The 27,233-nt window shown below is 38.5% G+C and overlaps 3 protein-coding genes across 5 annotated transcripts in view; 2 read left to right on the forward strand and 1 right to left on the reverse strand.

The window, feature by feature from the left end:
* Positions 1–429: 429 nt before the first annotated feature.
* olfm4.2 (olfactomedin 4, tandem duplicate 2) lies at positions 430–3,773 on the forward strand. Its single transcript, XM_015048736.1, has 5 exons — positions 430–1,127; positions 1,211–1,378; positions 1,465–1,677; positions 1,888–2,029; positions 2,849–3,773. Exons 1-5 carry the CDS (start codon positions 1,068–1,070, stop codon positions 3,643–3,645), a joined length of 1,380 nt encoding a protein of 459 aa, XP_014904222.1. The 5' UTR covers positions 430–1,067; the 3' UTR covers positions 3,646–3,773.
* Positions 3,774–5,064: 1,291 nt separating this feature from the next.
* On the forward strand, positions 5,065–12,654 carry rps6kl1 (ribosomal protein S6 kinase-like 1). 3 transcript variants are annotated; one of them, XM_015049076.1, is made up of 12 exons: positions 5,065–5,179; positions 6,367–6,486; positions 6,656–6,830; positions 7,045–7,169; positions 7,547–7,639; positions 8,586–8,633; positions 9,471–9,603; positions 9,683–11,089; positions 11,605–11,694; positions 11,834–11,916; positions 12,007–12,102; positions 12,489–12,654. In XM_015049076.1, the coding sequence occupies exons 3-12, from the start codon at positions 6,695–6,697 to the stop codon at positions 12,597–12,599; spliced, it is 2,322 nt and encodes a 773-aa protein (XP_014904562.1). In that variant the 5' UTR covers positions 5,065–5,179; positions 6,367–6,486; positions 6,656–6,694; the 3' UTR covers positions 12,600–12,654. The 3 variants fall into 3 exon arrangements, with proteins under 3 accessions (XP_014904562.1, XP_014904553.1, XP_014904571.1); XM_015049067.1 differs by having other exon boundaries at positions 5,065–5,175; XM_015049085.1 differs by lacking the exon at positions 5,065–5,179 and having other exon boundaries at positions 6,345–6,486.
* A 1,651-nt stretch (positions 12,655–14,305) lies between these two features.
* Positions 14,306–27,233, reverse strand: part of dlst (dihydrolipoamide S-succinyltransferase) — a 19,497-nt gene continuing 6,569 nt past the window's right edge. Inside the window, exons 8-15 of the mRNA XM_015049095.1 lie at positions 21,218–21,379; positions 20,958–21,043; positions 20,760–20,857; positions 17,850–17,980; positions 17,375–17,448; positions 17,216–17,299; positions 16,947–17,114; positions 14,306–15,003 (exon numbers count right to left, since the gene is read on the reverse strand). Of these exons, the coding sequence (XP_014904581.1) occupies positions 14,869–15,003; positions 16,947–17,114; positions 17,216–17,299; positions 17,375–17,448; positions 17,850–17,980; positions 20,760–20,857; positions 20,958–21,043; positions 21,218–21,379 (938 nt within the window). The 3' untranslated portion in view covers positions 14,306–14,868. The remainder of the gene's footprint in view (positions 15,004–16,946; positions 17,115–17,215; positions 17,300–17,374; positions 17,449–17,849; positions 17,981–20,759; positions 20,858–20,957; positions 21,044–21,217; positions 21,380–27,233) is intronic.

The raw sequence follows: 27,233 nt of genomic DNA on the forward strand, positions 1-27,233 counted from the left end.
TCAGGGAGGAAGTGGAGGAGCCTCATCTTTTCACAGATTATCTGTCTCATATTTTACTGTTACTACATGCTGGCAGTTTTAACAAATATTTAAAAACCCAATTTTTTTGTAAAAGTTACATACTGTAGCTTTAAAGCAAAAAAGAAATCAAATTGACCAATAATACCCAACTATGCCAGCTAAAATGACATAATAAATAATTAAAGCATCTGATGGAATCATTTCTGATTAAACCGAAGTTACAGGATCACGATTTTGCACATCATCAGCCACTGAGTACAGAAACAGATTTGATGTTGCTGAAATGTGGTACTAAAGTAAACTTGAATGATTGATTGATTTGCTTGGGAACAAAAAAGACGTCAAAGTTTATTATATTTAAAATGGCATTAGTTTTGAATTCTTTTTTTGTAATTAAATCTGGCTTTGCACAAATAAAGTTATGCAGTACATTAGAGCTATACAGTGAACAAACTGTTTTATTTTTCTTTCTCTGAGTTACATTTTGGAAATTGCAAATTGAACCACACATTTAAAAAAAAGTTAAACACTGACAATTTTCCAGGCTGAAACTTTCTGAAGTGATGCTTCAATAAACAGACCATAAAAAGTTTTAGCTGTCATGACAGATGACCAATTCGGTCTCCATGTTCAGTTCAAACCTTGCGCTGGCAAATAACCACCTGACTCAGGAAGCAAACAGGAACACTAACACAATCTACGTCTAGAAATTAACTAATGCTGTCTAAACACGTCTTTGCTACGCCAAATACAAATACAAAGACTCAGTTAATAGAAGGAGTCACAAAAAGTGCTTTATGATGTTACCACATGTGGGAATTTTCTCATGTACATCCTATTTGGGTCTTATACTCTGGATTCCCAAGACTTTACTGCATCATGTGTAAACAAAGACGATCACAGGCTGCTTGTAAATGAGCATCTGCTTGAATGCTGAATCCGGTAATAACCATGTGAAGACAGAAGGTGTTCATGACAATCTGATATGAGCAGTCTTTAAAAACTCCAACGAAGTCTGAAGAGGCATTTGAGAGGTGAGGAGGCTCATGATGCTGTCGGTTCTGGTTCTGCTCCTCAGCGCCTTTAGTCCTGCTTTGGCCTGGATAGTAAGTAGTCTTTATTTATATGATGTCTTCATGGCATAATTTGTGGTTATTCTAAGAAATGTAAATTTGAAATTCATTTGTAGCCAGTGCAAGACTGGGAGTCTGGAAACGTGACGACTTCTGTGGATTCGTCTGGCCAGTGCGTCTGCCATGTTTTCCTCCCTGACACCACCTTCCCCGCAGACCGCGTCGAGCACATGCAGCAAGTCAGCAAAGATCTGATCCTGGAGGTGGAAATCCAGAAGAATAAGGTGTGGTTAGGGAATAGCATGAAGAATAAAAACTAGAAACGTGCAATACGATTAAATCATATCATAGCCACTCTTGTCTTTTTCAGATGGTGAAGTACTTGGGCAAACTGGTGATATATCTTGAAGATCTGAAGCAACTGGAGGCAAGATTGACCATCCTGGAAAGCAGTCCTGATGATTACATCAAGCTGGACTTTGAGATGCTCAGGATTGAACTCAGAGAGTTTGAGGCGCTGGTGTCTCAGCTCAAAGACTCCCTCAACTCTTCTTCACCCCTGTTCAACAGTCTGTACACTGAGGTAAAACACAAATTGGAAACATCTTCTTAGATTCTCACAATACGTAGATATTGTGTCCTTTAACATCTTACAAATAAAATCTACAAAAGGATTGGACGTTGGATTGCAACCAGCAACCCTTGTATTGAAATACTCCTCTCAAGACCTGACACCCTTTGGTAGAGTTCCTTCCCACATGTAGTTGTCGTTTTATTCTTGTTCTGTCTTCAGATCCACAACATGACGCTCCTTGTGAACCAGCTGGAGACTTACGACAAGAGCAACCTGGAGGTGATCCGACATCAGTTTGCCAAGCTGCAGATGAAACTAGAGGAGTGTCAGAAGGACCAAGATATAATCAAACCAGATATCGGTAAGAGTTCTGCCTAACATGATCAATAACAATTTGCACTTCAACAGATAAAAATGCATATTTGTAAATAACATCATTATTGATTCAGAAAAGTCCATCATATTGCTGTTATTATATATCGAGAAATATTTTAACCTCTCATTTCCGTTAGTTTTGACAGTTATTGCTTGCAGCTTATGAAAAGTTTCAGTTCCTTAGAAAATTAAAACATTATCTAAACATTATCATACTTTAAGATCAAATAATGATCATAAAGTATGATCATTATCTGATCATACTTATCTAAAGTACGATCAAATTAAAAATCATTTTTAACGCAGTGTCCAGCAGGAGAGAACGAGATAAAGGTCATTGCTGAGGAGGCTGGCAGTTCTCATAGTGTAGATTCAAAGTTTATTAAGTTGAGTGGAAGGAAAAACTGTGTGTGAAAAAGTTTACAAACAGCAGGGACGATTACAGGCTCCTTTCAAAGCAACAATCTTTATGCCTCATCATTGTCCCTTCCATGCCATGGCACAGGAAGCAGGATTTCATCTAATAGACACTCATTAATGAAAGAGTTTCTCTTGCATGTCCTGCATTTTTCAGTAAAGCAATTCTGTTAAAAACCCCATTCATAGTGGTTCTACTTGAAATTTAAATATTCTTAGAATCGTTTTTTTTTTTGTTTTTTTTTTGTTGTTTTTTTTTACTGCAACAGTAATGATCAAATAAAACACTACTTGAATTTCTGAAATAAGCTTTTTTTTATATATTCTAATTTACTGAGATGGAGCAGCATTGCCAACATCCTTTTTTTTTTCTTTTGTTTTTTTTCAGGAAACTGCAATCACACGGGAATCTTAAGCTTCAGCAATCCATTGGTGGTGCAGTTCAATGGTCATCTCAGTTCAAGTTATGTGTACGGTGGCTGGGGGAAAGACTCCAAGCCCATCCGAGGTTATGAGAACTTGCACTTCTACGGCGCGTACACCAGTCCTGGAGGTGTCTACGACTTTTACTTTTACACCAACTATGAAAATCTGCTCCTGAGGAAGAACTTCAAACACGTCGACCTTCCAACTGAATGGGTGGGTGTTGGCAACAATTACATAGTGCACAGTAATTCCATTTATTACCAGCACAACTCCCCATTCAGCATGACCAAATTTAACCTGACCTCTTCCAAGTATGACTACAGAGTGATTTCTGACGCAAGCGCAAGTTTCTCTTATGCTTACTCGGGCAGTCAGAACCTGGACTTTGCAGCCGATGAAACAGGCTTGTGGGTAATATATGCTTCGGATGAGAACAAGGGGAAAATCGTCATTGCTAAAATTGATGAAAAGTCTTTTGGCATTGAGAATACGTGGCATACTGGTGTGTACAAACAGTCTGCTGGCAATGCTTTCATGGTCTGTGGAGTAATGTATGCCACCAGGACAGTAGATATCAACACTGAGGAGATCTTCTATGCTTACGACACCAAGACCAAGCAGGAGAGAAACCTCAGCATCCAATTCAAGAAGTTCCAGGAGTCATACAGCAACCTGGACTACAACCCCTCTGATCAGAAGCTCTACATGTACAACAATGGCTATTATGTGTCGTACAATGTGAAATTTAACAAAGAGTGATTCAGCATGGGTTCGATCCTCGTATTGTGATTGATCCGAGTGATCTGCAGCCACTTTTAGTCCTTAGATCTCTTTAAACCTTTATAGATTTTCCCCTGCCATTTCCTGAATAAATCAAACTGAAGCATTCACATTTTGTCAGCTGTGTTCTGTATGTTACATTTGTCATCTGCTGCATGGGAAAGGTGACCCATTTAGGATTTTTTACAACTGCACAAATCCAGAATTAGTCAATTGTTTTCTTTAGATTTAACTGAAATTAAAACAAAATTAGAAAATTTATATTTGCACTCTGCTAAAGATAATTTATTTTTTTTAAGGGAAATTAAACAAAAACAGTAACCGCAATTTTATTAGAAGTTTCAAATGAAAGATTAGAGATTAAACATTACTTCAAATCGATTGGTTAATAAATCTAATAACAATGTATTAAATGTGCATATGACCAAAAAATGGCTTTTTGAATGGAGAGTACAAGCTCATCTGTGATACACTGATGAAAATTAAATATAAGAGGCCTCAAATTCCTCATCATTTACACATTAAAAACACAAATCAAGATGCAATTCTTGCTTTTCTTGCTTCCCTTCACATTAAACTACTAGATAAAGACTTTTTTTTAATGTGCAAAATGTGGTTGGTGAGATGAAACCAACCACATTTTGGTTGGTTTCATATGTTTTTTGGCATAAAACATGCCACAGATAATATTGTAACTATTTAGAACCAAAACGCATGACACATGATAATCAAATCAGAGGTGCCCCATGAAACAGTCTCCAACTAATGTGATGAACACATTGAAAAATATCTCTCTTGCTGATAATATGCTGTGGTTGTTGTTTCTCAAGTAAATTTAGACGTGACAAATGTCTGTTTTTATTCTAATTAGAGGGAAAAGTCTTCATATGACACAAAAACAGTCGCTGAAGGATTCATTTGAGCTCGAGCATCCTTGTATTCTTGTGGCTAAGGTTGCAGGATCAGATTTCAGTCATGCTGCTGTGCCTAACCCCCTTCTGTAAACCTGCCTTCCCCTAGGATGCATGCGTGGTTGGGGGTGACTCCTCTTTGTGCTGTTAGTTGGAGCCTGACTCCCTCTGGTACTGAGCACCGATGCTTATATTTAAGTAGGATAGGGGGGTGGAGTAAATCCCAAAGTCCACAGCAGAGAAAAGCCAAACATGGTAACTATTATTTCAAGTTAGCAGTGGGATTATAGGGTGAACACTGAACTCCATTGTTACAATAAATCAGAGCTGAAATGGCCTCTTCGGGTCTACACACTCAAAGCAGCGCTGTCTCTTTAAATCTTTCACCATCTATGAAGAGGAGTGGGGAGAAGCGAGTGCCTTGTGTGAAATGGTACCCTTAAATGACATCATGCTCAGCCAATCAGCAGCCTCGTCTGAGCTCCCTCCTCCTCTCCTGCTCAGCAGGATGAGTATGTTCCTACTGCTGATGATCCGGGTCGCTTCTGGTGCTGATGCTGCTGTTGGGTCTCAGAGTCCAGGCCATGCTTACACTACAGTAGGTACAGTTTGTCTTATAACTGCATGCACACGTGTCTTCTGTTGTTTTAGTGTAATTATGGATGATGATACATTGCTAGCTCACTGGCTGTTAAAGTCCATGTTGAAGGGATGATGGATACTGATGGAGGACACTTAAAATGGCTTTTTGTGTTTCCTTATGTCGCTGAAAATGTTCTGCTCTGCTGACAGAGACTCAATGTCTGCATGTGAGATGCCAGGGGGCTCAGTTGTGGTTAAAACATTGTGAGAAAACTGACATTGTTTCATACAGTACTCTTTCAGCTGTAGCCCACAATGCCACGCAGAGTGCCTGGCAAAAGTATTTCTGGCACTTTGTCATATTTTGTTACGCCTCCAAGATTTAATAGATTTTATTGAGATTTTAAGGTGACTGAATATCCAAATATCCTCGTTGTGGATATTTGTGAAGTGAATGCCTTTCGTGTTTTGCAAATGAAAATGTGGGGTGCAAATTTGTTCAGGGCCTCTTAGTAAATACTTTGCAGAATCAAGATTTACAAAAGTTTCAGCTCCAAGTCTTTTGGTGTATGTTTCTATTAGTTTCCAACATTCAGAGACAAAATTCTTTAGTCATTTATTTACAAAATAGCTCATGTTTGAAAAAGCTGGATGGATAACATCTGTAAACATAAATTTTCTTGCCACATACTCTCAATTTCATTCAGGTCTGGACTTTGACTAGGCTGCCAGGTTTAGATTTAATTTGTTTAGACCTAAACCAGTCTATCTGTGGTCATATGTTTCCTGCTGGGAGATGAACCTTCTATATAATACCCTCGAAAATACCCTGAGATTTGTTGTTGAAGCATGAAAAATATGTGGAAATTTAAAGATATGACTATTTTGGCAGGGCAGTGTATGAAAGAGACCTCATGCATGATCTATTTCAAATGGCTTGTGTGTTACTGACTAGAAATTTACATGGCTATGATGTAGCTCTCATAGACCTGTATTTGCTACATGCTGTCAGATTGATGTGTAAGACATGTGCATCAATAATTTCACCATGCAGATCTTACCCTAATCCATCTGTCATGTGTCATTTCTCTCTGCCTTTAACATATGCTCTTTTTTGTTCTTTCTCTTCGTCCAAAATAGAAGACACATGCCTATTTTCACTTCCTGTTCTGCTTGAGACGTTAACCGTTTGTTTCCACTGGCTCAGATGATCATGCCTTGCAACACAGACCCGAGCCCTGATGTCCCTTGGGGCCGAAATGCAAAGAACACGGTGACAACAGACAGAGATGTTTCCTACTGCTGATAAGAAGACGCAGGAGCAAAGGTGACGGCCAGTTTATGGTGACTGAATACTCTGTAAAAGCAGAACTCCCCTGTTATATTTCACTTACAGCCGCTACGCTGTCGTCATTTTCAGTTTGGGTTTTAATTAAACAGGTTGTTCATGTCTTAATGTGTCCGCACCAATGTCCAACTATCTGCGCTGTGAACAGGCCCATCTGGACCTTGAGAGACCCAGAAGAATCTCAGAGATGGCAAAGAGAGATTACCTGGTGGAAGCTGCCAAGCAGATCCGAATGGCTTTGGACAGCGAGGTCAACGAAGACTACGAGGCGGCCTTCAGTTACTACAAGAACGGAGTGGACTTGCTGCTGAATGGAGTTCAGTGTGAGTAGACGGCATGAATCATTCAACTGGGGATAGGAATAACCGGGTTTTCACAAGGCCGGCATGTGACAATGACATAAAAAAAGAGCAGGAAGTCAGAAGGCAAATGCTAAGCACAGATTCATTTGATGGTTAAGCTTTTTCCCCCCACATAGTAAGATAGTAAGATTGTATTTTTTTTATTTGGTAACACAACATTGTTTTTCTTCAATAGTGGACCCAAACAAAGATAGGAGGGAGGCTGTGAAGAGGAAGACAACCCAGTATCTGAAGCGAGCCGAAGAAATCTTTATAACCCATTTACAGGATAACCTAGGAAAAGGAGGCACTCATTTAGGGGTAAGTTAACCATCTTGAGTAGCTTATCAACAAAGAACTTGATGATAAGCTGCAGACACTCAGAGGTACCGCAAAGCACCGCAGTACCTCTGCGTCTCATATTTCTTTAAAGTATAATGTTTGGAAACATTATATTTATGTCTACAGAAATATGTCTACAGAAAGCCGTAGACATATTTTGTTGTGTGCAATATCTTAACAGAAAATACATAGAATAAATTAAAATGAGGAAAGGCAAAATTATTTGTATAGCCTCATTCACTTACAGGGTAATTCAAAGCACAAAGCTACTTCAGTCACATGATTTTTGCATTTAAACAAGCATTTCCATTGTCCAATCAAGGCATTGCTGTCTTATCTGTGGGTTTGATTCCCAGGGCTACAGCAGTCTGAGATTTCGCCCGATCCGACACCTGAGTTCTCCCGTAGAGGATCTGGAAATGTGTAAAGTGGTGGGAATCAGTGATAAGGTAGGTGTCATTCTCTCACTGTAAACCAGTACAACAAAATAGTTTACTTAAGTACTGCGGTGTAGCTTTAAATCTTTGATTGACACCCCAGGTGGAGATGTGCAAAATAAAAAACATATTTGAGTACATTTTTGGGGAAAACAAGTCTCACATTAAATAATTATTTGTTTATGAAATTATTGGCTCCCCATGACTGGCACTCCTGTCAATTAGCAATCTTCCTTTGCCAAGCGGACAGAAGAAGCTTATTTCTGCATCTAGTCAACCTTGTCTTTTGATTTAACTGTGTTTTGGATACCAATCTGCTAAAATACTTCCTTTTGAGTGTTCTGGTAAAGGCCACCAGATTTCTTTTGTTTAGAACTGTTTGGTACTTTAGAGAGTCCTTGAAGCCATTTTGTGCAACAAGGTAACCAGAGCCTTTGGAATAGTAATAGGCCCACAGCATCAAAGGTACTCCAGCATACTTAACAGTGACGATGAAAGATCGTCCTTTGTTTCACATCAGACCCATCTAAAGTGGTTGTAACTGAAAAGCCCAAATCTGCTCTCATCTCACCATATAAAAAGCAAACCTTTATTGTTAAAGGGTAAAGGTTTGAGGATTTAAAAAACAAAAAATACCTGCCCAATTTGAATTGAAAGTTCTCTTGTTTTTCTCATTTTAAGAGTGACAGAGTAAGAACGGTCACGGCATTGGTATTCAAAGTGCCAATAAATGAAGTCATTCATTCAACAGTTATTTAATACGGAAATGAAATGTCATGTCCTTTCCACAGGGCCAAAAACTCTGAAGGAGAGTCGTAGCTCGACATAATGAAGTTTTAAATTATCCACTGCACTTAACCGTGATGCAAAAAAAAAAAAAAAATATATATATATATATTGTAATAATCTACCTGCTTTTCTGTGTAAGCTTGAGAATGTTGCATTTTTCATTCCAAAGGTCCTGATTGTGCAAAGCATGGTCAACAAAGAGATGTTTGTTGTAAAGGTAAGGATGCTCTACTGAATTAAAAGCCGATAAATGATCACATCCACTTCAATACGCCACATAAAACCTACATATTCATTTGCTAGCATCTTTCCGCTGATTATTGGACATGATGAGAGGTTTTCACCTGGCAGCAGGCCTGTTCCTGTAATCAAAGCAGTCAATGAAACTGTCTCCATCCTTTCTCCATTATCATTGCTCAGCATCAATCTGCTAGAGAGCTCTCATGATTTTAGACGGTGCAAGTGCATCTTAAATTTCAGCTAAAGTAATAGTTACAGTGCCCTACAAAAGTATTAATACGTTTGTCATTTTCCGTCTTTTCATATAACCAAAACCTTCAGAGTATTTCACTAAATGTTTCATGTGACAGACCAACACAAAGCTGTGCATAATTGTGAGGTGGAAGGAAAATAACACATGGTTTCAATGTTTTTTTTTTGTTTGTTTTGTTTTTACAATTATTGATCTGGAAAGCATGACCTAACATTTGTATTGAACCTTTTTGCGCTCCTTCCTCTTTAGCGTAACCGATTGCCTTCAGAAGTCACTTAAATATTAAAAAGACTCCACCTGTGTGTAATTTAAACTCAGTAGAACTACAGCTGTTCTGTGAAGACTTCAGAGGTAAAGTTAGAAACAAAGTCCAATCTGTGGCAAAAGTTGACTTTTAAACTTTTTGTTGATAAAAGGTTGTAATGTAACACAATGTGAAAAAGCTCAAGTGATTTTAATATCTTGACAAGACGCTGGTGTCAGACACTTCCAAAGGGATGAGCCAGAACGTATCTCAGAGTAATTGTCTAAATAAATCATTACATGTGTGTGCTTTCACAGAGCCTAGTCAAATCGAGCTGGGAGAGCAGAGACCAAACAACCATTATTCCTCAAGGTGTGCCCTACATGGTGAAGCTGCTACGGTATTATGTCAGTGAGGATGCCGTGTACCTGCATCTGGAGCATGTCAAGGGTAAAGTGGCTACGTCTGGCCCTGTATTTCTTACAAGAAACATCAAAAACATAGAGGAAAACTTTCTGTCTTTTCCTAGGTGGGAGGCTTTTCTCTAAGTTGCACAAACTTAGAAATGAGAAAGCCAGGGAACACCCGGACCCGTGCTTCACCTCTGGGCAGCACAACGTCAAGCTGAAGACAAGCCACACCTCACCTGAAATCAGCAGAGACTACCAGCACAACGGCAGGAGCACAGCAGCAGCGATTCCTCACAAACTGACCGACGAGAGTCCGGATACAGACTTCCCAAACTCATGGGACGAGACTCAGCAGCGGCTGGACAGCTGCGGGACTCACTCTTACATAGAGGAGACCGGTTGTCTCCAGAACACCCGATCGGCCGCGTCGTTTTACACCAAGCTGGATCAGCAGACGCTGCTCTCCGGCCTCACAAGGACACAGGTCAACACCCACATCCATCCACCAGCCCCTAGTTTGTGTTTGCATTCCAACGAAGCTCAGGAAAAGCCAGCTCTTCCTCTCTCTTGTGCCCGTGTCAGCCAAGCTCTCGATGTCATGTCAGATCTCCATAAAAAGAAAGCCGGGATGGGACTCGTAGAGTGCAGTCGAGACTTTGAGGCAGCCTGGAAAGCTGCAGACCCAACACACAGCTATAACAAAACCAACCTCTATGCAGTGACTGGCAATAATTTGCAAAGAGCAACACCTCAGACAAATCAGATCTCGTTTAAAAGAACAGGACCTCCTAAAAGTCAAAGAGACGCGTTGAGTTCCTCTCCTGCCATTCTGCATCTCCCTCTCCATTGCCAAACCCAAATCCGTGGCAGGGCATCATGGGAAACTAATGGCTCTCATCAGGGATCTTTTGTTGCTGGAAGTTCTGAAGAGATAAATGCAGAGTCAAAGCAAGAAAGCAGTCCCATTGTAGAAGAAAGAAATGGAATGATAGTCATCAGGAGTACAGACAGAGCAGTATTTTCTGACCATGCGGACACAACCATCATCTCGGAAAGTTCTCGTGATTTTCCTGCTTCTCTTTTCCACGGAAGCGTTAATGCACAGGTGAAGTCATCAGGAGTATGTCAAAAAAGAGAAAATTGTCCCACATGTGAAAAACAGGGTACAGACGTGGCGTGTGAGGTACTGAGTCCTGGAGCGAAGAACCTAAAAGCGGAATCATATGTAAGCTGGTTCTCTCCCGACCCACTGGGAGCCACATCCCACAGCGACAGAAAGAACACGGAGGGACCAGAGAGGCACGAAGAAGACCAGATCATCGAGGTGGACGGCTGGTGTCACCTGCCACGCTTTCCTGCCACGACCTCCAGGCCTGCAGAGAAGGCCTTGCAGAGCAACTGGGGGATTCCAGAAGGGGAGGTGCGTGTGTGGGGGGCGCAGATTCTGTTGGCCCTGGAGAGTCTGCACGAGCAAGGCGTCTTGTGTCGGGATCTCAACCCGAGGAACATTTTGCTCACCAGCAACGGTAAGACCAACAAGTCTTCACACCCCTGTCAAATGATCAGGTTTAAGTGATGTAAAAAATGAGACCCAGATAAATTATTTCAGAACTTTTCCCTAACTTTAATGTGACCTTTGAAATGTGCAACACAGTTGAACAGCAAACTGTGTGCATACTTGAACTAATATTTTTGGTGAAGCCCGTGTTGATATTTTTTGTTTGCCCACTCTTGTTTACAAAAACACTTTAAACTCACACCAGTCTTGAATATCTTGCCACAGATATTAAATCAAAAACGGGTTTGATCTCTGGGTGGGAGATTGGAAAACTTTAATCTCCAGTTCTTGGTTTTTCAATTAAATTCCTACAATTATAGGACACATTAAACAAGGAAAACATATCTGAGAAGTAATCACCTGAGTCTCACTGTTTACATCCCAATAATGTGGCGCTATAACAGGGGTGCGTAAACTTGAATGTCCGCTTCAAGTCTGCACAAAATGAAATGTGAAGTTTAATTAAGTGACGTGTTTTCACAGGAAAGGTGTGTTTGACGTTTTTCAGCCAGTGGAGTGAGGTTCAGTCAGAGATTAGCTCCAAAGCCATGGAGCAGATGTACTGTGCTCCAGGTAAACACACACATCACCTCAAGCTCCAGGCTCCTTAGTCTTATCTGCCATCTAGTGGCAACAAGCCGGTGGTACCGGAGATTTCTGAAGGAATGTTAAACATGGGCTTAACTAAACCCAGCTCAATGTGCGTTCCTAGAAATCGGAGGAGTGTCGAGGATTACAGAGGCTTGTGACTGGTGGAGTCTCGGGGCATTGCTCTTTGAACTTCTAACAGGAATGGTGAGATGAACGCAATAAAAGCAGTGAAACTGGTTTCCCTAGCAGTTCCACATGTTGTGATGAAGCTAAAGATCTTTCCTGCTCCTCCAGCCCCTTTGGCAGCTCCATCCAGCAGGAATCCATTCCCACACCCAGCTGCTCATCCCCGACCACCTAAGTGCTGCGGCTGCATCCCTGCTCACTGAGGTTAGAGGTCACAGTGCCTTACAAAAGTATTCACACCCACCACAAACATTAATCTAAGTAGATTTTAGCTTTGAACATTTAGGGACATAAATGTTTGATCACATTTTTCACAAATTTTAAAGTCTTGCCATAGATTCAGATCTGGATTTGACTAGACCATTCCAACATAAATATGCTTTCATCAAAACCATTTTTAACTCTGACTGTATGTTTGGTGTTGTCTGTCCCAGTTCAAAATGCTGCACCAGCTCTAATGTTATCTTCAACCTTCCAGCTCAGAGCTTAAGTTTAAACTACATGAACAGTTTTGTAAGGTTCTACAAAAAAAAACAAACAAACAAAAAAAAAAACTAGAGAGTGTAACTGACTTTTTTTTCTCTCTATAGCTGCTTCAGTTTGATGCAGGTTATCGTTTGGGTTCTGGAGGTGGAGGAGTAAGCGACATCAAATGCCACCCCTTCTTCAGCGGAGTCTCCTGGAAAGCTCTGTCCTGCTAGCAGACCTCCCATTGTTTGTGCCATACTGGACTTACAAAAAAAAAAAAAAAAAACAGATCAGCTGGATTGAAACATCCTGCAATTTTACAGGAGCTTCCCAAAGAAACGGTTGAACAAAGGTTGGGGATACCCAGTGCCTTGCAAAAGTATTCATACCCTTTGACTTTTGTCACATTACAAACATTGTTTTACTGGAATTTTATGTGGGAGAGTGACACAAAGTAGCACGGTTTCCAAAACAATTACAAGATTTTAATCTTTGAATATGAAGTGCACTGATGTTTATCTCCCTGAAGTGAACCATCTTTATTCTATAAACATATGGAAAATAGGCTTTGATCAAAACCAGGAGGACCTGGGTCCAGTCTTCCAAGAGCTACTATCAGGAAAACTTTTATGCCATTAACGTTTTCAACAAAAACCTAAATCAAAAGATTTAGTTCCCTCAACATCTCATTTAGCTCTGCACAGGCTTGGTAGCAAAGTATGTATTTGATTCAGGTGTGTTGGGGAAGGGATTTACCTAAAATATGCCTTGTAGTAATTGTCAAGGACCGGACTTGGCGCCCCTGATCTGAACCACCCCATTGCGGCTCCGGATCTGTTTACTGTTGTCCTGATGAAAGGTGAACACTCACACCAATCTGAAATGTTTTACCCCTCTAACAGGTTTTCTTCCAGAATGATCCTGTGTTTAGCTGCATCGGTCTTCCCATTAACTCTGACCAGTTCCTCAGTCCAAGAGAAAGAAAAGCATCACTACAGCATGATGCTGCCACTACCATGAGGGGAAAAAAGTTTCTTCTACCGACCACATCTCTGCTAACCACTTAACCGTGTTCGTTTTTCTCATTTTGGTTGTAATGTGGGAAAATGTGAAAAATATTATGCTTTTCCAAGGCACTGTGTTCCTTAAATGCACAGATTTACTTTTATCCCATGGGAACTCGGATGTGTTTTAATGCAATTTTGATAATTAGGTTTTACATATCTTCATAATCACCATGCATGTGAATAAAATCCCTTTTAAATCAAAATTGTGGATGGATTTTAATCATTGTTGACAGGAAAATAACTTATTGTAACAATGAAAGAAGCCATCACAGGATAAAGCAATCTGTCTTTTGTTTTTGATTCAAGAGAACTAGATAAAAATCTAACTGGAATTTAAATGCTAATATCCACATTAAGATTATTTTTGTGGTTTTAAACATTTTTCTCAGTTGCTGGAGAGAAAGCAGTCAAAACATTTGATTCCAGTTTTACAAACTTATCAATTTGTTCAGTTTTCTTTTTTTTTTTTTTTTTCCAAATAGTTGTCAATCACTATTTTCCAACATAGAATCAGCTTAAGTATCAATATTTTTTTTAGGAAGTGATTTGTTAAACTGAGCGATTGCAGATTTGAATTAGCTTTAAGCTACAATCATGGTACATTAAATAACATTCATGTTTTGAGCTGCACATTTTCCTTTCTTTAACTATTATCAGCATAATGGGACATACCTGGAAACACTTGCAAAACCTTCAAACCGTCAGAGCTCGTCAAACAAGTTAAAGTCTGAGCACTATTGGAGGAATTGACACCATTTTAAAGCACAATACCCCATTTTTATTATTTTTTTTTTCTTTTGTTATTTGTAGTTCATGTCCACAGATTAAACATTCAACAATTATCCACAAAAACCATCCAGCAGAAAACCAGCAGTGGGGTAATGAAGTTTTTATTGTTTAAAACTTTCCTTTTCTCTTAAATAGTCTATGTCACACAGCAAAAAGAGAATTTCATGGACTAGACGGCATAAAACCTCTGAGGATTCCTTCACTTTGGAGATTTTTAAAACATAGTGTTCCTTGTTTTCTAGCCCAATATGTGCTCATTGTTCATCTCTCAACCACAATAATAAAATTCTATGCAGTTGCACCTTTACTTGCCTGTCATCTCACAACAACTGGATTTTATTAAATTCTGTGTAGAAAATGACATTTGGCAAACAAGTTATAGAATATTTATTTTTTGTTTCTTTGATCAAGAGACCAGCACCTGAAACCGCAGAGCCCAGTGCCAAACCGTGCAGCCCAGCTGGTCTTACAAATGTCCATTCACAATTGAACTTTTCAAAACAAACCTTTTTTTCCCCTAGTTAACCAAGACAACAATACATTAACTGCAGTTATGGTAAAGTTTTTTTTTTTTTTTTTTTTTTAAACGTGTGTACAGCCGCTGTTGGCGTGGGGTTGGTTTAGTGGGCCCAGAGTTGACAGAGGCTCACATGTCGAGGAGGAGCACCCTGGGGTCCTCCACCACAGACTTGATCTTACGCAGGAAAGTGACGGCCTCTCTTCCATCGATGAGACGATGATCGTACGTCAAAGCGACATACATCATGGGACGGATCTCCACCTACGCAAAAGAATACATACATTTTGGAGTCTTTTTTTCAGTTCCGTCAATACAAATCTGAGAAATTTTAGTTTTAAATTGGTGCCACTGGAATTAGATGCACCAAACAAAGACTTTGTGGATGATTTTTGGTTTCTGATTTAAAAAAAAAAAAAAAAAAAAAAATCTGACAAAAGACAGATTTCCGATTACAATCAGACAGATTTCTGATTTTAGACAGAAATCTATCTGATTCTAAGATTCAGATTTCACTTCAGGAACCATGAATACTACATTTGTTTTTGAAGATTTGGTGAAATTAAATTTGTTTTATTTCATCCCATTTTAATCATATCTAACTGCGTAGCTTTCAGCTAAAGCGATCAAACTCAAACCACTCAAAATCAAGAATTACAGTAAAACTCATTTACATGAAGATGTTACAGTCTATCGCCATCATTGTAGAGAAAATGTGAAATAGAAAGATTATTTCTTTGGAGATGCATTTACATCTGAACTGAGGGGAGTCTGAAAACATTTTGGGTGCCAAGTCTTTATATGCTAATATATAAATGAAAAGGCTTCATTTTTATTTATTCCTGACTTAAAAGTGCAAATCTTTAGTAACATTTAGGTGTGATATAAATGTGAAAATATAACTAATTTTATGGGGGTGTGGAGGGGATTAGTATTAATTCAAAGGGGAGGTGGGAGGAGCTAAATGTTACACAGCTCTGCAGTTCATAAGGACTTCACCATTATTATAAAGCAAAGAAATTGTGACTGCACACTTCACAATGCAACTTCAGCAACTAACGATTTGTATTTAGAATCTAATATCGGCTTTATGCATGAAGAGCAGGGTTAGAATTACAAACTGAAACTTATAACTAAAAAATATATCAAAAATGTATCATTATCACAATACTGCAGCATGCAGTATGTGGATTACGAACAATTGCCTGGACTGCAATAAATTAAGGCTGTCTGTAATATATTTTGGAACATTTGCTGTTTATTTCATTGCTGTTTACTTATTTATCATAAGTCAAAAACCTGGCCTGGACTGTAAAATACTTTGGTCAACTGATGCCTTTAAATATGCTATGTAAATAAATTTGACACTGACTTATATGGTTATCACAACTTTCACCCATTTTATCGCACAATATGGTGCAGCCCTACTGGAAACAGCGGTCCCTGTGAGTGAGCTAAACCTCAGCTCTGACATCACCAAAAGCCTCAACATTTCTCTATTCCAGTGGTCCTTAGTTATTCTGTTATGCACCTAATTGTCACAACAAATTTCATAAAATGAGCTGCAGCAACTTAGGTTTTAAGTTGTTGCTTCTTTTACTATTTGAAGTCTTGCAAATTGGGTTAAACTGAATTTGAAAATTGTTGTAACATTTATTCAAGTCTGCTCAGTCTGTTTTTATTAGATAAACTGAGACACTGGGCTTAATGATTTTTTTTAATTGTAAACATTGGTTTCCTTATTCTGTTTCAAAAAGACAGCATGTTTACTTTGAGCACTGCTGCCACCTAGTGACAGGAAGATTGTTTATCATTCTAACATGAATAAAAAGAACTATTGGAGGGGGCAAAAAAAAGTCTTCTTCCTATTTGAGAAATACAGCCTCAGTAAATCACGATCAACAGAATCAGATAAAACAGAGAAACTTTGCTGTGATATAGTCATCTTCTGTCATTTGCTGTGAAGCTCAGATTTAGTTTTTAAAATTAGTTACTTAAGGAAAACCTAATAAGCCTCTGCAGACAATACAATTTAAACCTTAGTTTTACTGAAAATGGCCAGCTAACTCTTTGTCTCAGCAATGATTTCCATGCCAAGTTGAAGGGCTATTTGCATGACCTGCGTGTGGTGTGGCACATTTCTAGCCGTCGATCAAGTGTGAAATTAGCCAACTTTGCGGTGCATTAACAGGAATTTAAATACCAACCTTTCCACCTACTGCAACAGGCCTATCAAAGATGCCATGCATGCCCAGAATAGCAGACTGAGGTGGGTTGATTATAGGTGTGCCGAACAAGGACCCAAACACACCACCGTTGCTGATGGTGAAGGTGCCTCCATCCATGTCTTCTACAGCTAGTTCGTTTTTACGCGCCTGTGAATGTAGGATTTAAAAAATAAAAAACGAATAAATTAAATAAAACATCAAAAGTGAGTCAGAAAACTGCTTAATAACAAAGTGATACGAAATCGTACCTTTTCTCCCAACAAATTGATTGCTTTCTCAATATCAGCAAAGTTCATTTCCTCCACATTTCGTATTACAGGAACCACCAATCCCTGACAAAAAAAAATATAGTACACCTTTTACTTCTGAAGCAAACATTTTAATACAATAAACTCCACTTCTCTTACCTTTGGTGTTGCTACTGCAACACTGATGTCAACATAGTCCCTGTATACGATCTCTTTGGTTGTGTCATCAATCACTGGAAACACAAATAACATGAATGTTACAGAAATCTCTTGTCCAGGATAAATTACAAGTTCTCGCTTCAGTTCCATCAAGGCAAAGCTATTTTCTTGTAAACCACTCGCTCTCACATGCAAGTCAAAAGTTGTGGGTAATCAACGCCGCAGACCATTATAGATCTTTAAAAGGCAGCAACACGTCCCACCCTAGTTTCACTGTGGTCTATCTAAATAGGTCAGGGTAGTCTAGGGGAAGAAAATAAGTTAGGAGTTGGTTTTGAGGTCGGGCAATGAAACTTAAATCTTTTTCTTCACCACACACACACTTGGCCCGCCTTGAAGCCAAACGTGCAAAGACAGAGTGAAACATCCACCACAACGTTTAGGTTTCCTAGTCTTGAAAGGTTTAATTTTGTACCTGCGTTGACAGCAGGTTGGTCAACTAGAGCGTAGGCGGCAGCCTTCACAAACGCAGACATGAAGCCCAGCTTGATGTTGTGTTTTTTCAGAAAAGCATCTTTGTAAGCCTTCCTCATCTCGCTGATGTTACTGCGGAAATAAAGCAGAAGTCACAGTGAAACACGGCATTAAGACAACGATGAAGCCTGAAAAGGAACGGAGTCTTTGCAAATATGTGAATAAAAGTGGGAATGAAATCTTAAAAAGTATAAATGTTCACGTAAATATTTTACATGTGAAGATAAAAGTGCATCTGAAAACATGATATTGCATAAAAAAAGCTATTTTATTTAAATAATTAAATTCAAAAAGTGTAATTGGACTACTGTATTAGTTCTTAACAGAAATTTTCCATTCTGGCCAAGTTATGCCTGTATTCAAAATGGAAAGTTAAGTGGAAGGAAAACAATGTGATATTTCCACAGTTTGTGATTATTTGTGGAGACCTATGTCTGGGGAAAGATGAGCAATACTAGATGAGCTAAAACCTACAAACCTTCCTTAAGTTGCCTGTCTACCACGCCTCAATGAGGAAAGAATGCAGAAGGAAAGAATCGGTGCATAAACTGCAGAGGATCTGAACTTACTTTCAATAGGCTGACATTTCTGAATTAAAAGTCTTGATTTTTAATTGGTAATATGTAATATTCTAAATTTCAGATAGCTTGATGTTGTTTTTACATTACCTTTACCTCATAATCAATAAATAACAGCAGTAAAAGCATAGAACACAGCTGAAAGCAGATGTTTACATAAAACTAATAATTTATTATATATTTTTCAGTTTCAAGTTAAATCAGACCAAAACTTGCATGGACTCTGTTGTTTTAGAACAGAGTCAATAATTCAGTTAGAATTACAAAAGTTATTTGCATTTGTTCAATACCACAGTAATGATGTTTTCAGTTTCTTTCCACATGCCTCTCATGACAGTTTGCTGCAGTTCTGGCCCATTCCTCCTGACACAACTGGAGGAACCGAGTCACGTTTGAAGACTGCTTCGCTCCCACATTCATTTTCAGATTTACCCACAACTTCTCCATAGAACTGAGATCAGGACTTTGCGATGGCCTCGTCCTTAAGCCATTTGTAAGTAGTTTGGCTATTTGCTTTGGGTTATTGACCGTTTGGACAAATCATTTCCGCCCAAGATATAACTTCCTGGCTGATGTTTTCAGATGTTGCTTCAATATTTCCACATAATGCCATCCATTTTATGAAGTGTGCCAGCATCTCCTACAGCAAAACAGCCCCACAAAATAATGCTGGCTCTCCTATGCATCACAGCTGGGCTTACATAAGTCCCCCTTTTTCCACCAGATATAATGATGGTCATTACAACCAAACAGTTTCATATTAATTTCATCAGTGTGATGGTTGGACTTTCTAACTGAACAGATGAAAACTGCACAGTCAAGAATCTGGACATTGTACCCAAGGATGAATCAGACTGGCAAAGCTCCACAGTTCTCTTCCTTATGCCTTTGCTGATTAATTTTCTTTGACTTTCCCATCATGTCAAGCAATAAAGCAGTGTGTTCCAGGTGTGGCATTAGGAGTGAAATCGCTTTGGAGTCCTCTAGACTAGATGGAGAGCTATGCAAGTACAAACCATTCACCACTTCTGATTTTGATGACAAATCTGACATATTCTCTCATCATTGTGGCATGTAGCTAATAGAAATAATTTAGGTAATTCTAACTAACCTAAAACAAGTAACTTCGGTCTGATTACAGTTCAGATGATGAGGAAAAATCTGTATGTCTTTATTCAGTTTGTGGAAACTTCTAGTTTCAATTGTATATGACCTTCTTTCTAATCAATCTAAATGAGGTTCACTTATTCAAATTAAATGTTGATGTTAACTTTTTCCCTAAATAACAATGGATGTTTAAAGCTCTTAAAATAATTTGGCAATACATTTAAGTATTAAATCTGGACAAAGGTTCTATTTTTTGATAATGGTGCTGAAGAGAGTGAGGTATACATCTATTGAAGTTGTTCTACTAATTGTTTCTGTATTGCTCATTTTTCTCTTGTATCTCTCTTTTTAATTGTTTGTTTTCCTGTCTCTAACCCTGTTGTAGCTCTAGGGTTTCTCCGCTAACATAATTAGCCCCTCCCAAGACACAGACTCTCCGAGAAAGGAGAGAAGAAGCGATAAAAATCTTCACTTTCTAGAGCCTGTAAATCTTATTGGGCTGTCATAAAAGCCCATATCAGTGCAGGCAGCTCTTCCACTCAGAGCGCAGGTCTCTGCGGGCCTCTGCAGATGCTCCCGCCTCCTGTTCTGGCCAGTTCCTTCGGCTCCAGATGAGCCCAGGACTGGGAAGTCTTCCTCCAGACCGTCAATGTCAATCCAATTAGGATACACAGAAAACCCTGAATAGCCGAAAGCCGACACCACACATTTGCGGGGAGAAAGAAATCCTCAAAGTGTCCTCTTCAGCATGGGGGGCAAGTGCAGACACTAACGCTTCCTTGTAAATTAATAAAACCTGTTTTAACAATTCTTATCTTCGTTTTAGATGAAATTATGACCAAATATTTACATTCCAGTGTTTAAGAGGATATTGGGTTTCAAAAAGCTTTTTTTATTGGGCAGATTCCAATCTATAACCATTTGTGGAAGTGTTGTTGTGCCTTTTAACAGGGGTGCATGCAAACGGCACTTAGACAGGAAGTCTGAATAAATACAAATGACCAAAAAGTAGATTTGCACAGAAACCAGGATGTGTGAATATTTAAAGATTTAAAATTTGACTTTTTCCAATCAGTACTCGGAAGGCAGCAGAGTGCATTTCACATATAATCCAAAATAGCTTTGAGGGTTAAATAATGTAGGTCAACTAATTGAGAATTTCCTACCTCATATCGACCTCATTAAACGTAGTCAACATAGCACAGGTGTTTTGAGCTTCCTTCAGCCTCTGGGCAATTCTTAGTCTCATGCGGTTCATCTTAACCTACAAAAAGAAAGAAACACCACAGAAAACATTTTTTTTATAGAAAACATCATTAACCTAAAAGATTTCATATAAAATAAAATATCAAGGTGCTCTTTACTCTGCTTTCTGTCCTTGCTGCTTTAACTCCTCCCTCTGCGTGGGCTGCTGGCGCAGCTGGAGCAGCAGTGGGTTTGATGGCTGAAACTTCAAGACAAGAAAAACAATGAAGCAGTCAGCACCTCCAGACGTAGATGGCAAAAAAAGACGCTGACCAAAACGATGCAAAGCAATTAGTTGTGTAAGCTGGAGGACACAAACGCAGATGTCGGGCAAATGAGTTCTCACATGACACGGACCGTCTGTCCCATGACAACTAACCTGGTTTGGTGTCCATAGCATGTGCTGGCACAGGTGGCACGGGGGGCATGGTGGTGGGAATGGGCCCCACGGTGGAGGGAGGAGGTGGGGGAGTTGGAGCAGCAGAAGGTGGTGGAGGGTCCGCAGCAGCTTTTGGAGATTCTGTAGCCTGAGCAGCCCCAGCTAAAGGGGCACAAAGAAAAAGTGAAGGCAGATGCTATAAGATGGTTCCTGCATGTTTCAAACAACAAAAAACATACATAGGAAAAAAAGAAAAAAAAAAGTGGATTAAATTTATGGTGTTTTTTAAGATCCATGTTTACATTTATGCCCTACAACAAATGTAATTTAGCACCCAAGTTACGTTAACCTTAAGGTGTATACCACTATGTCAATTTAATTGGTTTTCAGTTAAGTTTAAGATTCTTTGTACAATTCGTAACAATTATGATATGGGCCGGTTCCAGGTTTCACTGAAGACCCTGGATTTAAAGCTGGCCCCTCCCTCACTTGTTGCTGATTACTGTTATTCACCAGGCAGAACAAAGAATACTAAATAGAGATGTGCCGATCAGGTTTTTTCCTGCCGATTCTGATCACCCATGAGGGCCGATCACCGATACNTTTTTAATTTTTTTTTGCAAAAAATTTTTTACTTTTGTATAATAAAAAAAAAAAAAAAAAAAAAAAAAAGTTGACCACGGAAGATTTTTTTTATTTTTATTTTTCAAACCACTCCAGGATAAAACACTGCTCTTATTCTTTGGAGCAGATAGTTGGAAATAATCATGCAATATGTGTGACCTCAAAAAGTAAGACCCATGCAGTCCTTGAATTTTAAAATGCTTTCACATTTTTCTTTTCTACGGATGCCTGCTGTTGGATCCAGCACCAAAGTCATTTATTCTGTACAGAACAAAGAGAAAGAAAAAAGTCTTTCAGAAACCTTCAAAATCTTTAAAAAGATGTGAAAGCAATGGCACGCTTAAAAGAAAAAAGAGACATTCACTTTAACATCAGACAGTGATTTCAGGGTGGGTAAAGTGCCATCTCAACTTCCAGAAACAGAAAGGAGAAAAAAAAAAATACTACACTTACTCGGTCTTGACAGTTTGTGGCAAATCATCGTTCCACTTTTACGGATAACTGACAGTGGTGATTTTAAAATCCACACAAGTCCACAAGTTGGGTTAGAAACGGCTCTGCTTCGTATGAAGAGAATAAAAAGCAAATCTTCAGCACTGCAGTATTCCTTTAGAGGTTTTCTCTTGTAAAAAATTGATTCACTTACCAAAGAGTTCACAAAGGTCTTTATAAAGGTTTCTTTATCCGTAGAAAATATCATCAAGTGAGCAATTAAAGGATAAACTCTAATCTCTGAGTCATTTCATCGCTGTACCTCAGGATTAAGATGTTTCGCATTTTTTTGGCCCACCAAAACATTTGACGCCAGCTTTCTTTTGTTTTCTTGTTATTTCACATTCCGGGAAGGTCTTTTTGTTTTTTAACTGCATTGTTTCACTCTGAGTTATGTTGACGGAACACTTTTAATATTTCAAGGCTGAAACATCTTTGATGTTGTAAGACACAGAGGCTGACAATTCCAGTGGAGCTCAATGTAAGTCCCAGTTATGTCAGCAAATGTTACTAATCCCCCTGCATTCTTTGCATCCTTGTACGGCAGCTTGTCATGTCTCACAGACGGATTCTTTGTTTTCTGCATCTAGCTATAAGGTTTATCTGTCAAGCGCAAGCCATTAAGCTGTGCCCATTTTTACTTACTTGGAGGACAGATTGTTTTTTAATGGGTTTTTTTTTTCTCTGTGCTTGTATGAAGTCATTCAGTTTGAAATGATTTAATCTCGAGATAAACTGTTAAAATTTGATTTCTAGTAAGAAATCAACACATTCCTGCACTGTTATTTTGAAAGCGGGAAAAAAAAAACTTTTCAGCTCTTAGCACATGATTGTAAAAGATGCCAAAATTATGCATTTATTCATAGCAATGTGTTTTCTTTTTCTGTTTTGAGATTGCGTATGACTTCTTCACAGCAAGAGGTTTTGTGCTTTTTTTAAAGTTTAAATATTTGCTGCGAAGCTAACATTGGTGTGGTGTAAAATTTCTACCAGACATCAAATACTGAAGTTCACCAACAAAACAATTAAATCATGCATGTAACCATAATCTGGCTTTATTTTTTTTAAAGCAGTCTTAGAATAACCCCAGTCATTGAAAAAACCCTTTTGTAAAATGACTGTTTTCCTTTCTGAATTTTCCTTAAAACGCATAACTGGTGAAATGTGTCCTTGTATTAGTCTAGCTCTTAGATGTTTTTACCAAAGAAAATGCTCCTTTCACTTCATTATTTAGAGATGAGATGATGGATGCAGTTGTGATATATATTTTTCCAATCTGAATAAAATCCTGAAAACACATTAGAATCTCTGTCCGATCTTCAACTGTATTCTGCCTCAGATCTGAGCAAATAGATGTCATTGTCTTATTTATGCTGAGTAGTGTGGCATGGACCAGTATGACACTGACTCACTGCAGCATTCCTGGGTCCCCTTCAGTTGTAAGTCTACAGGAAGTTATGGTAAGGTTAAGGTGGAGCTACTGGCATCACACACAACCCAGTGATTGTAGGATAGAAAGACAACATTGCTTGCGACAAACACAAGACCAATTCAATAACCTTGAATAAACCCAATTCGGAATACTATACAATGTGCTAAAAGTTCACCGTACCTGCATAAACTTTGGAACAAGGTACTCTAGTCAGAAGAGATATGAATGGCTTTCATGCAAAACTATGGAGTGAAAATAGTCTCAAAATACCTGTGCCCGTGTAAAAATGTCTGTGAGTGTGTAATGCTCAATTTGTAACTCATGTAAGCATCTTTGTGTGTAACTTTGGATAGTTGTATCTGTGAAGCATAATTTGTAAACCGTAAAAAGAAAATTTGTGCGTAACTCCGGGTACTTGTAAATATGTATACACAAATATTAAGAAATTACAAATACAAAATAAAAATTATACACACAATTACAATTTCTACAAACGTTAAAATTTCTACATTTTTTTTTTTTTTACTACAACCTCACAAATCTGCTAATTGCGTATACAAACTTTCTCCTACGCCTACAAATGTTAAATAAGTACACGAGTTGCCAGATACACACACAAACACACACACACACACACAAAACTGCATTTACGCACAGATCCGGTTACGAGTGGACGAGTATTTTTGAGACTCATTTCACGCTTCCGGCCAGTCTCAGTTTTGTTCGTAAGTGGTGCGTTTAAATGCTGGTGGAAAGCTGGGTCATCTGATTTGCGCTCGGACTCTAGTGTTTTTCATCCTCTGAACGTTTGTCATTGTGCTTGTGCCGAAGTGGCACATTTCTGTGGAAAACGGAATATCTCAGCACGTCTTTATAATATTCCAAAATTATTTATAGACATATTGGGCATTTTTGAGGGGTACAGATGAGACTACGTGGTCTGAAAAGCGACCACTGGGTGGCGGAATGGTTCGCTGGATGGAAGAAACAGTCTATGGAAAAAAACAAACAGGCAAACCAAGAACAAGACGGAGCGTCCCGGTGGTCTGCCCTCAGAAGTAAGTAGAAGCTAAACCTGCACGCTTTGCTTTCCGATTATAATGAGACATCGAATAATTATAAATAATTTCAGATTACGTTTTATATTTTTGGTAGTTTGATACTCTGCCCTCCGTTTCTGATAGCGGGAGCTAATATCTATGTGAGCTATGGTACATTAGCTGTTCGTAGCTACATAAGTCCGTTAGTGTCAGACTCAGCACTAACAAAACACTAACACTACACAGCACATTAAGTGGTAAAATATGGTGGTTGTAGAGTCATGCTGTCATGATGTTTCTCTTCAAAGACTTTAGTCATAATTGGAGGATCACCTTAGCTGGACAACAACCTCAAACATGAAGACCAACTCACGATGGAAGGGTTTAAGTTAAAGATGAGTTATCTGCAATAGGCCCAGTCAAAGTCCAGACCTAAAGCTCATTTAGAGTCCAAGGTGGTTTCCCTGCGACCTGATTATTTTGCAAAGAATTAAAGACAAAATAATACCTCAGCTTGATGGTATATGGATAACTCAAAAAACTTGCTGCTGCAGTTGAAATAAAGCTAAATACAAAAATACCCAACTTTTGAAAAAAAAAATGCTGACTATCATTTTATAGTTATTTCATAAAATTCCAATAACATGCAATGAAGTCAACATGAGGTATGCCTTTTCCAATGTGCAATAAATCAATTACAAAAATCAATATTAAACAAAAATCAATAGTAATTGCTTAAAAATTTACAACTAGCCTCTGACACCACTTTAAGTGTTTTGTTTCATCCCATTGACTATTTTGCTTGTTCAATCTGTGAACAAGACTAACATGAACCAAAATCTTTCTCCAGAGAAGATTTAAACCTTAGACCAGAAGTTTCAATCTCTTCCAAGTGGTGAGGTACATTTCTAAGCAGGTTTGAGGTTCTCAAACAGACTTTTTCCAATTTCTCATTGTTAGACTTGGCCTCAAGGCATTGATTGAACTTGTTGGTTCAATAGATACCAAGAAAGTGAGGGACTTAAATGGCATGCCTCTGGTCGGTTTGGATGTAGCCTGTAAGCCTAATTGTAGATCTAAAACACTAAAGAAACAAATAAAATGGTTGTCTTCCTAGTATACCTACAGGACTGTTGAGGTTTATCTAAAACCTCCATCAACTTGAATTAAGAAATTCCCCAAAGTCAAACTTTCTATTGCATATCCTGCAAGATCTGTGGGCTTTCAGAGGAACTCAAGTTTTGAGCCAATAACTTCTTCAAAGTTTTGAAATTTGACAGTAAAAATTTCACATCAAAAAACTTTATGCAGCAAATTCGACCTTTTTAACTCTGTAAAAAAAAAAAAAAGACTCATTAGAGCGCAGAGCAGCTGCATTGAACTGCAAATATCTTAAAATATTTAATGGGGGGTTTGTGAGGGTTGCTGATAGCAGAGATGATAACGGATAAAAGAATGAGATGGACTGGTACTGACTGAGTGAGCCCATTTTCAGTGAAAGTGTGAAACTAATGATTCAATGGAAATGCTTTAATAAGTCACATTACACCAGAGCCCAGCAAGTGTGATTGCAAAAAGCTTTGCCACAATCTCTGATAATTTCCCTCAGAGACGTTATCCCAGGCAGGCAGAGGCAATCTCAGTGGCTTTGGCTTTGATCCGATTATTGTCTCCTGTTCTCCAGAGTGAGGCCATTAGTTACACAATTACAGAGAGTTATATTCAAGAACGATTTAGCCAGGTTTTTTTTTTCTCCTCATTTCTTTCAAAATGCCTACACAGTAACAGCCAATGAGGCAATATATCAGCTGAGGTCATTCTCCATTCGTGTGTATGACACTAATGGCATTAACTCACACCTTGAAAACAACCACGGCAGCTTTATGTTTCTGTTTTATTAAAGGAGCTTTCATAAATCCCCACCCTGGAATAACAAATTACATCCAAACAAGCAGCACACATTTACTGTATTGATCAGCGAGTAAAAACAAATGAAGAATGATTTCAATACTGTGTCAAAGATGCAACAGTGATTTAGCTACTGTGTAAATTTTGTATAACTAGAGATGTGCTGATCAGGTTTTTTCCTGCCGATTCCGATCACCCATGAGGGCCGATCACCGATACCGATCACATAATTATTATTTTTTTAATCATAAGCACTACCGGTTACATTATGTGGAAAAAGGAACCATGAATTCACCTTAATTTAGACAAAAACTTGTTTTTAATCACTTTTTTCAAGAAAAAAAACAAAACAGGCATTGTGCAAATTGTACTGCTATCTGTAATACTATCTTTAACAGATTGAAAACATATGTAGGCTCTGAAGAGGCTAAATAATGCAGAAAGTCAAAAAACAAAAACAAAAAAAAACTGTCAACTTTGCCAAAAAATTCAAGTATAAAACTTTACATTCAAAGGCAAA

Source organism: Poecilia latipinna, unplaced genomic scaffold, assembly GCF_001443285.1.
Source record: "Poecilia latipinna isolate Pla-1442-1.1 unplaced genomic scaffold, P_latipinna-1.0 Scaffold43, whole genome shotgun sequence".
Lineage (NCBI taxonomy): Eukaryota > Metazoa > Chordata > Actinopteri > Cyprinodontiformes > Poeciliidae > Poecilia > Poecilia latipinna.

What these genes read in the sequence shown, in the direction of transcription:
- rps6kl1 (XM_015049076.1), top strand. Translation starts at nt 6,695, where the DNA reads ATGGCAAAGAGAGATTACCTGGTGGAAGCTGCCAAGCAGATCCGAATG. An exon ending in CATTTTGCTCACCAGCAACG is followed by an intron (nt 11,090 to 11,604) that starts GTAAGACCAACA and finishes GTGTTTTCACAG; the next exon opens with GAAAGGTGTGTTTGACGTTT. An exon ending in TTGAACTTCTAACAGGAATG is followed by an intron (nt 11,917 to 12,006) that starts GTGAGATGAACG and finishes CTGCTCCTCCAG; the next exon opens with CCCCTTTGGCAGCTCCATCC.
- olfm4.2 (XM_015048736.1), top strand. Translation starts at nt 1,068, where the DNA reads ATGATGCTGTCGGTTCTGGTTCTGCTCCTCAGCGCCTTTAGTCCTGCT. An exon ending in GTCCTGCTTTGGCCTGGATA is followed by an intron (nt 1,128 to 1,210) that starts GTAAGTAGTCTT and finishes ATTCATTTGTAG; the next exon opens with CCAGTGCAAGACTGGGAGTC. An exon ending in TCAACAGTCTGTACACTGAG is followed by an intron (nt 1,678 to 1,887) that starts GTAAAACACAAA and finishes TTCTGTCTTCAG; the next exon opens with ATCCACAACATGACGCTCCT.